The sequence below is a fragment of the Dioscorea cayenensis genome, chromosome 19 (assembly GCF_009730915.1).
Source record: "Dioscorea cayenensis subsp. rotundata cultivar TDr96_F1 chromosome 19, TDr96_F1_v2_PseudoChromosome.rev07_lg8_w22 25.fasta, whole genome shotgun sequence".
Taxonomy (NCBI): Eukaryota; Viridiplantae; Streptophyta; class Magnoliopsida; order Dioscoreales; family Dioscoreaceae; genus Dioscorea; species Dioscorea cayenensis.
The window spans coordinates 20,517,504-20,531,435 of record NC_052489.1 but is presented as its reverse complement, the minus strand read 5'-3'; the positions used below and the strand labels follow the sequence as shown (position 1 = coordinate 20,531,435).

The 13,932-nt window shown below is 35.5% G+C and overlaps 1 protein-coding gene across 1 annotated transcript; it reads right to left on the bottom strand.

The window, feature by feature from the left end:
• Positions 1–12,612: 12,612 nt before the first annotated feature.
• On the bottom strand, positions 12,613–13,035 carry LOC120284131. The gene has a single exon (XM_039290931.1). The coding sequence runs from the start codon at positions 13,033–13,035 to the stop codon at positions 12,613–12,615; it is 423 nt and encodes a 140-aa protein (XP_039146865.1).
• Positions 13,036–13,932: the final 897 nt, after the last annotated feature.

Below are 13,932 nucleotides of genomic sequence, written 5' to 3'. Positions count from 1 at the left end.
TTTGTTTAGTGTATTTTGATAATAGCTTTCATATTTATGTATTTAGTCTCAAATATTTAAAACATGTATTTTGAAAATTTTACTTTGATATTCTTTTAATATATTTTTTATTTTATTGTTGAGAAAATATTTATGTTTACATTCTTGGTTTGATTGATAATGCTTTAATTTTTTTTAAGGTATATCATGGTAGATTTTACTAATTTATATATTTTTCTTCAATTAATAAATTTATTTGATGTAGTGAATTTTTTTTTTTAAAGTTCTCGAGAAGCACGCTGATATTTGTAATATTTTAAAGATCAAATTCATAATTATGAATGCTTGCACAAATATATTGATAAGATCTGTAATATTAAAATTTTTGAAGTTATATATCATTTAAAACAAACAAAATATAAGTAAGAAAGCAAAGGTTAATATTGAATTGTGCTTGTCACAAGTCCAATAAATATTTTGTTTCAGCGTTTTCTTTTAGGATGTTCCAAGTAGAAGTACGGTTTGAATCTTGGAGTGCATTTGATTTGATGCATGTATTTGATTTGATGGAAATGGAGAGCATTACATAGTGTTTAATTAAGTGAAATTACTTTCTATAATTTGATGTAGTTTGTTTTGCATGGAAAGTTGGTGGACAAGTGAAATTAATTTTTTTTTTTTTTCAATCTGATGGAATCAATTTTCATTGGATTGAGTTAAGAACCTATTTTTCCAAATGAGAAGAAAAGTTATAAAATTAGATTTTATCTAAAATGCTCTCATCTCCAACGATTAAAACATAACTGTTGCTTTTTTTTTTCTTTTAATTTCCGTCTACCTTATATTATTTGCGGCCTTCTCTTCTCTCTCTTTCATTTTTTCTTCTATGTTTTTCTTGTTTTCTTTTTTTTTTCTTTTTTGTTTTTCCTTTATAATAGAATATGAATCAAGTTTGCATCATGAAGTTATTTTTTATGTTTTTTTTTTCAATATTTGATGTGTTGAATTAAGAGATACTTAAATACCTCTTTAATTAACATGGCTAAATATTAGCTTTTCATTAATTAATTAATTAATTAATTAGTTGAAAGATAACTTAAATTAATAAAAATGTTATGTTACTCAACAATAGAACGTGACTTTCCATGGATTTTAATTAACACTTTCTTTTATATACCAACACCGTAATATTACTTTTAAAGATTTTAACTACAAGAATTTATCTTTCCATTATTATTCACTCTTTTTGGAATATTTTTGATGGAAAGTACCAAACATTATTTTTGTGCAAAATTACTGTCCTCTCTTGTTCATCTTCTTTATAAATTCTTTCTTTCGAAGCAGTCTATTATGAAACAGGGCCTCAAAATGGCGCCAAGCTCTAGCATGGAGGATGAGAAGAATTCAGATAAACATCATGTGCGTGGGAGCTCACCTGTTGAGTCAGCAACTTATTTTCAATCCAACGCAGAAGCTAACGAGGCAAGGTCTGAGTTGATTGGGGGATGTAGTAGGCGCAAGAGAAGAGTTAATCAGAGGTTAAAGGAGTTCGTGACTTAACAGCTCGATGTATGAGCGAGGAGAGGGAGGCACAATTTTACATAAATGATTACGCCTACGTGGACAAGGGGTATTAAAGCTGAAGAAGAGTGAAGAAGAGGAGGTTAAGAAGAAGAAAGAGTGGACTTAGGCCTGGTGCTTGGTCTTCCGGCGATCTTCTCCAGCGGTCAGACGAGAGGGAAGATTTTCCCATTTATTTAACTGTTTTCCTACTTAATTTCAACCGATCTATGACTCTGTGAGCTTGTTTCATTCATCTGATCATTATCTAGCTACTTAATTGTCTTTGGGATATCTGTTGATGGATCTGAGCTAATCTTTGAATCTCTGAATCTAGTTAATTAATTACTTGTTTCATCAATTAATTAGAGAAGAACTGCTTTTGAGATTGTGTAATTCTCTTGAAGAGCTTACTGTTTTGCTGAATTGAAAGCTTGAATCTCTATTGTTCATAACATATTAGGTGCTTTTTCATTGATGGCTGAACATACTAGTCAGAAGGATCTTAATGTCAAGTTAGATCTGATCCTTACTACCATGGATCAATGAGACGAGCGATTAATGTTGGCTATGGAGCAAAGGGATGAAAGGGTGAAGTTGTTAGAACAAACTTTACACAATTTCACTAAATATTTTGAAGCCCAGCAGAATCAGGGATCTACCAGTACTTCTTCCTTACCTCAATCAGCAGAAATGGAACTATTGGGTGCACAAGAGCAAACATAAACTCTAGTATTACATACTCGGTCGGTGAAAGTTGATTTTCCAAGGTTTGAGGGCAGTAAAATACTCAATTGGATATTTAAAGTAGAACAATATTTTGAGTTTTATCAAGTGCAGGAAATGGAGAAAATACAATTGGATGTCATTTACTTTGATGGACCAGTGGTCCCATGGTATCAGATGTTATAAAAATTGGGTCTCTTGAAATCTTGGCAGGTATTGACTAAGGCTTTGGAACAAACTTATGGGCCCTCGGTGTTTGAAGCTCCAAATTATGCCTTTTTCAATTTATTCCAGGAAGACACAGTGGCAAACTACTATGCCAGGTTCATGGAATTGGAGAACAAGGTGGAAGGAATGACACAATCTGCATTTCTATCTCATTTCATTAGTAAATTAAAGACAGAATTACACCGAGATGGCATACCTTGATAACCTAACTCCTTGCATGCAGCTGTTGCTCTCGCCAAATTGTATGAGGACAAGTATACTCCAGTTCTCCAGAATTGGACTCAAAAGAATTCTTTTACTCCTGGCAAAGCAACCCCAGTTATTTCGGCTTTGGGACCACCACCTCAACAACAACCAAAATTGCCAGCCCTACTGGGTCATGACCCTCAATACATGAAAATCAGTTTCAATGAAATGTAGCTGCAAAAAGCCAAGGGCCTTTACTTCAATTGTGACGAGAAATTTTTCCCATCTCACAAATGCGCCAATAAGAGATTACTATTACTGTCGTGGGATGATGATTCTACAAATAATTCTCAGCAAAAAGGTACAGAATTTCTGGTAGAGCTGGACAATTCTCCAAACCGTGAAGACCAATCTCTTAAACACTCATTCAGTGCCATGAACAATACTGTAGTTTCTGGTACTATGAGATTTACGGACACTATTATTGGGCACCCAGTCAAAATTCTCTTAGTTGGAGAGAGTGATGATAGTTTTATTCAGCCTAGGATAGCCCATTTTCTCAATTTGGAAATACAACCAACTACTGCTTTTAAGGTTTTGGTGGGGAATGGGTAGGCATTGGAGGTTGCAGGATGTATAAATGAACTGCCAATAAAGGTACAAGGTTACTCACTGAAAATTCTTGTTTTCTCTTACCCATTGCAAGATCTCAATTATTCTAGGAGCAGCCTGGCTAGCTACCCTTGGTGCTCACATGGTGGATTATAGCAAACTCTCTATTCAGTTCTATCAGGATGGGCAATTTATCACGTTACATGGTGATAAAGAAATTAGTCCTCAGCAGGTTTCTTTCCACCAACTGAACCGATTATCCACCACTAAACCAATTGCACAATTTTATGAGATTATTCCTGAAGATCAAGTTGTTCCTGACATTCATATGTGCACATCATGGTTATTGATTATACAAAAAAACAAGGCATGCAATTCCCAACAGATATTCCTGATATTTTAAGAAGATTGTTGATATAGTATCACAATGTTTTCTCTATACTTGTAGGCCTTCCACTATCCAGACACTGTGATCACAAAATTCCATTGCAAGCAGGTGCACCACCAATTAAAGTTAAGCCTTACTGTTACCCACACAGTCACAAATCAGAGATTGAAGTGATGGTGTCTCAAATGTTGACTGAGGGTTTAATAGCACCAAGTAACAACCCATTTTCTTCCCCAGTATTGCTTGTTAAAAAGAAGGATGGGTTATGGAGATTCTGCACAGATTATAGGGCATTGAATGCCATTACAATAAATAATGCCTTTCCCATACCAGCAGTGGATGAATTACTGGATGAATTACATGGGGCAACCATTTTTTTTAAGCTAGATTTAAGATCTAGCTACTATCAAGTGTTGCTGCATCTTGAAGATAAGCACAAAACATCCTTTAGAACCCACCATGGCCATTTCTAATGGCTTGTCATGCCATTTGGATTATCAAATGCACCTGCAACTTTTCAAGTACTTATGAATGGCATTTTCCAGTTTGCTATGAGAAGATTTGTGCTAATATTTTTCGATGACATATTAGTCTACAGTATTGACTGGGAGACGCACATTAAACACTTGGAGATAGTGTTGTTAACACTTCTAAAGCATCAGTTATATGCCAAATACTCTAAGTGCAATTTTGGCTTGCTTCAAATTGAGTATTTGGGCCATTTAGTTTCCGCTGAAGGAGTCCAAAGGGATACAACAAAGGTTGAGGCTATCCTCCAATGGCAAGAACCTAAAAATATTAAACAACTGCGCGGATTCTTGGGCTTAGTGGGTATTACAAACAATTTATTCACCAATATGCCGCAATTGCTGCTCCACTTACCGATCGACTAAAATAGATTGCTTTTAGTGGTCAGAATTAACTCAGTCCACATTTCTGAATTTGAAATAGGCAATTTCCTCTGCACCTCTTCTCAAGCTACCAAATTTTTCCTTACCATTTGTATTGGAAACTGATGCATCGGGTATTGGCATTAGAGCTGTTCTAAGCCAAAATAATCACCCCATAGCTTATTTTTCCCGGAAACATGTAGAAGCAATCAGCATATGTTCGGGAATTGTTTGCTATTACCGAAGCGGTGGGAAAGTTTAGACATTATTGGATTGGTCACAAATTCATCATCAGAACCAGCCAAGAGGCATTAAAGCACCTTTGTCAACAAACAATTCAAACCCCGGAACAGCAAAGGTGGCTCCCTAAACTTCTAGTCTATGATTTTTCCATTGAATACAAGCCGGGAAAGGACAATTTAGCTGCTGATGCCTTATTCAAGGGGATATACTACCTTTAATTCCTAAATGCCAATTAGAAGACTCCAGTTGTACCGACATTATTCACAATCTTCAGACATAGAACACAGTGGATAACAAATACTCTTGGAAGCATAATATTCTCTGGTATGAGAACAAAGTCTTTGTGCCTACTAAACAATTACTGAAATCACTGTTACTATAGGAATTTCATTCTACACCAATAGGGGGTTATGCTGGCTCTTTAAAAACTTGTGCAAGAATTGCTAATCAGTATTTCTAGAAGGGATTGCGACAGGAAGTCATTGACTTTATCAAGACCTGTTTGATATGTCAGCAAGCTAAAAGTAGTCACACTAACCCAAGTGGCTTGTTACAGCCATTGCCTATACCTCAACAAATTTGGGAGGATATAGCAATGGACTTCAAATTGGGCTTACCTTTGTCCAAAGGTTTTTTAGTAATCATGGTAGTCATTGATCATCTTCCAAGTTTGGTCACTCTATTCCACTGAAATTAGACTTCACAAGTACCAATGTTGCTGAGGCTTTCGTTCATAATATTGTCAAGTTACATGGTACTCCTAAATCTATTGTCAGTGATCGAGATAGGACATTCTTAAGCAGATTTTGGAAAACTCCATTCAAGGCTATGGGTACAACACTATCTATGTCCTCTTCATACCATCCACAAACAGACAGACAAACTGAGGCTCTGAATAAATGCCTTGAGCAATACTTGTCATGTTTTGTTTCAAATAACCCCAAGGCTTGGGTTGCATTATTACCATGGGCATAGTTCTGGTATAACACCTCATTCTATTCAAGTGTCGAGATGTCCCCATTTAAAATTGTGTATGGTCGAGACCCTCCTCAACTGATTACATATTACTCCAATGATCATGACCCTCCTGCAGTGGCTTTATTATTGCAACATAGGGACAGAGTGCTGGCACAATTGAAACAAAATTTATCAAAAGCTCATGTAAGGACGAAGAAAATTGCTGACAAAAAAAAAATTGAAGTCTCATTCACAGTTGGTGATTGGGTATTTGTGAAACTCCAACCTTACAGGTAACACTCTTTGGCTTTGAGAAAAAAATCAAAAGCTCAGTATGAGATATTTTGGGCCTTTTAAGATTATTCAAAGAATTGGAGAAGGGGAGCTCCAAATACCAAAAGAAGCTAAATTAATCCTATTTTTCATGTTTCCATACTTAAAAAGTGCACTTCTGATGCTGCTGACATCCTTCCCGGCATTCTATTACCATTGTTAGCCACTGCCCAAGGTCCTTTTCTACAACCTCAAGCTATTCTACATACTAGATCTATTATACAAAATGGCCAGCTCATTCGTAGGGTTTTGGTGAAATGGGAAAGTCTCCCAGCTGAGCACAACACGTGGGAAGCTGCAGATAATCTATTAAAGCATTATCTAGGGCTTGATCTTGGGGACAAGGTCAGTCCAAATGGGGTGGGGGGTATTGTTATGAAGCAGGGCCTCAAAATGGCGCCAAGCTCTAGCACAGGGGATGAGAAGAATTCAAATAAACATCATGTGCGTGGGGGCTCGCCTGATGAGTCATTAACTTATTTTCAATCCAACACAGCAGCTGATGAGGCAAGGTCTGAGTTGATTAGGCGACTTAGCAGGCGCAAGAGAAGAGTTAATCAGAGGTTAAAGGAGTTTGTGACTTAACAGCTGGCTGTATGAGCAAGGAGAAGGAGGCACAATTTTACATAAATGGTTACTCCTACGTGGACAAGGGGTATTAAAGCTAAAGAAGAATGAAGAAAAGGAGGTTAAGAAGAAGAAAGAATGGACTTAGGCTTAGTGCTTTGTCTTCCGGTGATCTTCTCCGGCGGCCAGACAGGAGGGAAGCTTTTCCCATTTATTTTACTATTTTCCTACTTATTTTCAACCGATCTATGACTTTGTGAGCATGTTTCTTTCATTTGATCATTATCTAGCTACTTAATTGTCTTTGGGATATCTGTTGATGGATTTGAGCTGATCTTTGAATCTCTTAATCTAGTTAATTGATTACTTGTTTCATCAATTAATTTGAGCAGAACTGCTTGAGACTGCGAAATTCTCTTGAAGAGATTACTGTTCTGTTGAATTGAAAGCTTGAATCTCTATTGTTCATAACACAGTCATGAAACAAAAAGAAGGGCATGTGTTAGATTTCACAAAATCTTTCATCATAGCAGTTCATGTTACACAGCATCTACGACAAATGGAGGCTGTAACCCAGCCCTATAAAGACAAAATATATCATCTGTTATGATCAGAAGATTGCATGATGTCTTGAGAGTAATAAGGATTTCTAGATGATATACAACATCCACCATTTGTATAAGAAGCAAATGGTGGGCAATGGGCATGATAGCAGAGGTAGAAAGGTAGAATGAAGAATTGAGTGACCTATGTCACTCACACAATTAAAGTAGACATATATTATATTTATATTTATGTGTCATGTTTTGTTGTATGGTTTAAATGGAATTAATAACTGTTCAGTTTTATAACCTTTGCAATTTGGATGTGAAATTTCTACATTTGCTTTTGTTTAGATGTTCAATTAGGTTTTATAGCCCATCTGTGTAGAGTGTGAGACCAATTTTCTAGATGCCAACAATGCTAAAAAAATGTACATAGATGTTCAGCTGTTAATTAGCTGCAGTTCTAAATAGTAGTTCAACTAAAAAGCTTCCTCATTTTTGTAGATGTCTATAGAAGCGGTCGACTGATAGGGCTGAGTGTTCTAATAGGTGGTTTACTTGGTCAAATTTAATCCTTTCCATGTGGAGTGTGTAAACAAAATTAATTATAGATGTCCAACCTCATTAATGAGTTTAGGTAGATGTTCAGATATCAATTTGCTAGTGTACTTATATATGGTAATTTCTTTATATTCATGGCCCTGCAGGTCATCTTGGAAGGTCCTCTGTCAATGTAGATGATCAAGTGGTCCTCTTGTAGGTTCTGATATGGGCCATTATATATACTTTTAGATGTTAAGCTTTTGTTTAAACTTCATCTAATTGGTTGTAATGTTATTGTCGATGTTGAGTGAATCCTCCACATGGTATTCTGAATGTTTGTATAATTGCACATGTTTATTACATCACGTGTTTAACATTTAACCAGTTGCTGTTTGCATGAAGACAAATGAATACATAATGAGTAGGGAAGCGAGAACAACATGTTTATATGACGTTTTAGGATTTGGACCACTTCAAAGAGAAAACTATGGACTTCTCAATAGCATGGAATTTCGAGTACATTAAGAATAAAAAGGATAGAGTTAACTCATAGGAGGGATGCCGATTGCACATTTCATGCATAGAAGTAGAAACATATGATAAATTAATATTTAAAAAATATAAAATATGCATACCGCTAGCGGCTATCACTATAAAGTGGAAGTTGAATTCTTTAACTTCGCAGAAAATAATATCATTTTAATGAATTAAATATATATATATATATATATATGACAAAAGTCGGAACTACAAGAGAGTTATTCCAAAGGACATGTAATATTTGGCAATTATCGTAATTTAATGTAATCATCTAGACATGACAAAATAATAACCTTCAAACACCTCCCTTCCATCCATTCATCTCTCAATATTCCAACAATGGCTTGTGTGTCCATGCTTCTCAAACAAAAGATCAACACCGCCCCTCTCAATCTCTTTGAACCAAGAACAACAAATCCAAAGACCAAGAGATGATCAGCAAACCACCTCCAAGTATCATGACATTGTTCACCTTCCTTTCCTTCCATCTCTCCTCTCAAAAACACATTTAAAAAAACCAAACTAAAAACCCTCCCCATATATATATAATTAATACCCACTTATATATATGATTCATGCATGATGTCTTCCACCACTCCGCGGGTGGGAGCCCTATAAACCCTATGTATCTCTCACATTTTTTATATATTCAAAAATTTAAATTTAAATCTATTTAAATAACTAAAATCTCTATTATTTGGATCAATATATTATTTTAACAACAAATAAATATGAAACAATTATATTAAATAACACTATTAAAAATCTAAAATCTACAAACAACATTCAATCAAAAGCCAACACTATTTTAAACGATGTAATACATTGCAAAATATTTGAGTATTTCCGCCAAAAAAATTTTGAACCATGAATTAAATATAAACAAAAAATATATATTCTTTACAAACTCAGCTCTCTACACAAAATAGAAAAAAAGGTGAAATTTATTAATAATTTCCAAATTTAGAAACAAATATCCAAAAACGGGTTATTTTTTTGGGTGTGTACTTAACTTTTCCCATGTAACAACTTGAGCACTTAATTTTAATTTGTAACTAAGTGAGCACATTACTTCAATTTCGTTTCAACGGGAGGGCACAAGAGCTATTCTGGCAAGGGTTTGCTGATGTGTCCGCCGGTTTGCTGACATGGATGTTGCTTTACCACGTCAACCGCTCACGTGGTAAGTTCCACGTAAGTAACTTATCCATGTGTCCTCCTTCAATGATACGTAAGCGCCAGCTCAGCAAAACCCATTTCTTTTTCTCTCCCCCGAGAGCTCTTTCCCTATTCTCATCCTCTGCCCTAATTTCTCCAAATTTGCGGGTGAGCTCCGGCCAGGGAAACCACTTCTCCTCAACTGCACTTGCGCACCAAGTGAACCAGACCATCCTCTGTTCGGGAAGGTGGCATTGTAGCCGAAGAAACTAGATCCATCGTCCGCGATCGTTGATAATGGAGGTTGATTGGGTGATACGACCACCAGACTCAGGATCACATATTTATGGTAAGATATTAGAATAATTGTTGTGAAATTTGAAATGTATAACTTAGGTTTTCAGTTTAGGATGACTTCTGTTTGTGGGATTGTAATGGATTTTTGGATGACATTTGATTTTGAATTAGTGGTTGTGGGAAAATGGGTTATTTTGTTTTCAACTTTCTTGTGATTTCCAGTATTATCTTGACCTAAAGATTTGATTTTTAGTTGTTGTACATTGTGTATTATTCTAATGAGATGTTTGTTTTAAATTTCAATTTATTAGGGTATCTGTTATCAGCACTTGAAGATTTGATTTTCCTAATGTTGCTTAAATTTCAATTTGGTTTAGATTGTGTATTTGCTCCTTCATTAGTAATTTGGTATCAGTCTTTTAGTGTTATTGTATTTTTATTTGCCAGATTTTAGTTTTAAATTTATGTCCTGGGTTTTCATTTGCCATCTTATCTTGGGTTTTTCATTTGCCTTGTCATCTTGGGTTTTCAGCACTTAAAGTTTGATATTTAATTATAAAGTCTCACCTGAATATAGTTTAATAATTTTTTGAAGGATGTTAATCATGTATTAATGAGAACATAATTAACTGTGATATGTGAATTATCACCACACTGATATGGATTTATTTTTATGGCAGCACCTAACAGTCAGTACTTCACAATAAAATTATTTTACACATTTGGTCAACTACAAGCGTACGATGGCCACAAACTTGCTGGCCATGTAGATTTTTCCTGCCATGATAAAATGTCTAAATTAGAACATACAAATATGGCTAAAGAGTTGGGTTTGCAAGCAAAAAGGTGTTCATTTTGGTGGCTGAATTTCAGTGGTGCTTCTGGTGGGTTAACAGAAGTAAGAAGTGATGCAGATGCTTTACAATTTCAGTGGTGCTTCATTTTGTATGATTTAATTTGGCTTCAATTAATCTTGTGCCCTTCACAGATAAATGCTAATGACCCTATGGATGAAATAGATCCACAAGTTCTGGAAGAACATATGCAAATGGTATGAATTCACTGTGGTAATTTTTTTGACATTTTCCATGCTTATTTGTTTTTTTTTTCTATATTTTGTTAGGTTGATAACTTAATTAAAACCCAATTTAATGTTCAAAATGAATAACCTCAACAAATTAGAGTAGAACCTATGAAACCTATATCACAGGTAATATTACTGTAATGTAATAGCAACACACACACATTCATCTTGCCCAGGTGACTAACCTAATGTGATTTTCAATGATGCAGGTTATTAATGCAGTTTAGAAAGATCCCCATTATGCAAGTATTGCCTCTGAAAATATAACAAAGAGAACAAAAATTCAAACAAGAAGAGGAAAAAGAAAGGCCACGGTTGTAGTTGAGGCTCAAAAATTAAATCATGGTGAAAAGTAGAAAGTGCAAAATTCTGCAAAAAATGCAAAGAAGCAAAATCCAAGTAAAAAAAATTCCACAACCTCAGGAGTTGGAACCCAAAAAAGAAAAGGATGGGTGCCACCAGGCACTGGTGGTGCTTCTGGTGCTGGAAAAGCAACTTGACATGATGCACTGACTTTTTTTTTACTGGTGTTGTTATCTATAAAACAGGGTACTTAATTTTGTTCTGAAAACAAGGTATTTGGGATGTTGTGGTCAATTTTGATGTATAAAACAGGGTACTTAATTTTGTTCAAAAACATGGTATTTGGTCTAAAACATGGTATTTGGGATGTTGTGGCCAATTTTGAGGTATACAATAGGGTATTTAATTTTGTTCTATAAACAAGGTGAAACAATGAAATTCTCCAATGTATTTCTTTGTACATCTACAGCAATTAGTATTTCTATATATCTGCAGGAATATTTTTTGTATAAATGAAGGAACTTAATAAATCTGTAGCAATTTTGTGGCATTCTTTATTAGTTTAAATTTAATTGTCTATACATGATTAACTAGAAATCACAAAAATTCAGTTATAAATGGTGGATTAAAATTTTCAAATTATAAAACCTCTGCACCATACTTCAAATACAACAATAAAATCATGGATGACGCTTTACAAGAATAAACTCAAAGCTTCACTCCATAAATTCAATAATGAATTCAAAGTTCCATAAATTCAAAGCTCTACAGAAATAAAATCAAGGCTTCACAATAATTTGGATGGGGCCGGAACATGTAAATTCATCTTGCATGACTTGTTTCCTTTCAAGGACATATTGGCCTGCTTGGTATCGTTGAGATTAGTCACAGAGGAGTGGTATCCTTGATAAGATCTCACCGATGGATCTATAGAGCTTAGGGACGATAGATCTAGTTTCTTCGGCTACAATTCCACCTTCACGAACAGAGGATGGTCTGGTTCACTTGGTGCGCAAGTGCAGTCGAGGAGAAGTGGTTTTCCTGGCCGGAGCTCACCCACAAATTTGGAGAAATTAGGGCAGAGGATGAGAATGGGGAAGAGCTCTCGGGGGAGAGAAGAAGAAATGGGTTTTGCTGAGATGGCGCTTACGTGTCATTGAAGGAGGACACATGGATAAGTTGCTTACTTGGAACTTACCACGTGAGCAGTTGACGTGGTAAAGCAACGTCCATGTCAGCAAACCGGCGGACACATCAGCAAACCCTTGCCGGAATAGATCTTGTGCCCTCCCGTTGAAACGAAATTGAAGTAATGTGCTCATTTAGTTATAAATTAAAATTAAGCGCTCAAGTTGTTACATGGGAAAAGTTAAGTACCCACCCAAGAAAATAACCCATCCAAAAACTAAACCAAAACCAAAGAGATAATCTCATAATGATCATCAGCGCAGATCGCAAGAAAAACATCATCATCTAATCAGAGCCGTCGGTTCCCAAAGGGACGGTCAGGATTAGCTCACGGTCGATGACTCTCGCAGTGGCGAGGCATGGCCGGGCAGAGTCCAGGAGCCGGCACCGCCACCGATCGACCTTGATATCAGCACATCCTGCCTTGGGATCACCACCCTCACAGTCTCTGATCACCAACTTCGTCATGCTGGGAAGGATCTCGATGGGGTGGGCTTGGATCTCTTTCCAGCCCTCCTTCATCGCTACCGTGAACCAGAGGCTCGTTAGGCCAGAGTGGACCACCACGTCGGTGTCCCGCTGCAGCGGTAACTCTAGGGTGTTGCTGAATAAGTGCGGCAGCCGCCTGAGCTTCTTATGGTGCCAGCCGCCGTGTCCGGGCTTCGCCGGGATGTTGGTCTTCATCGTGGGCAAAGAGAGATCCCTCATGGCTTCTGAAATCAGTAAAGTTCTCGGAGAAGAAGACGAGGAATTTGAAGGGGAATTAGGGATTGAAATATGGATTTGGGGGATTAACGCATGGTTTCGTGTGTTTTATATAGAGTGATAACCCGCGTAAATAGATACCACTAAACTTTATATTAATTAATTCTATTCAAATTCAGAGTGCGTTATTAGGGTGAGCATTATTATTTGGAAAAACCGAATATTAAACCCGAACTAAACCGAATAAGAAGTTTAGTTGGGTTACCGAATTTTTTCTGATTTGGCTAGGTAACAATTCTATTGATAATTTGGTATTCGGGTTTGGTTTGGTTTGGTTTTTTTTTTAAATTCAGTTTAACCGAACTGAACTGAATTATATTATATAAATAAAAAAATTATATGTAGGCTAGACTTTTGTATAAATTATATAAGATTAATTTGTAAGTCCATTACTTAATATGTTATAATCCTCCTAAAAGGATCGAATGATGAATTAAAAAAATTATGAATTAATAGTTCAATTAATTGCCCTAGAAATCATTTAAAAAAAATTTATATAATTTCGTTAAATAACAAATTTCGGTTAATAACCGAACCGAAATATTTTGGTTAATTTCTGTTTTTACATTTATTTGGTTCGGTTCGGTTTTCATTTTTTAATATATTTTGGTTCGGTTAACAGATAATTCAAATCGGTTGGGTTAACGAACCGACCGATGCTCTCCCCTACAAGTGATCACACTCGAATTATATTTTTATGTTTCTATTTAAATTAATTTTTAAATAATTATAAATTTTTTTGTTTAAACTCGGACTAGATATTTATATGTAATTATATATATATATATATATATATATCTTAAAAATGTAAAGAAAATTCTTAAATGAAAACAATTCAGA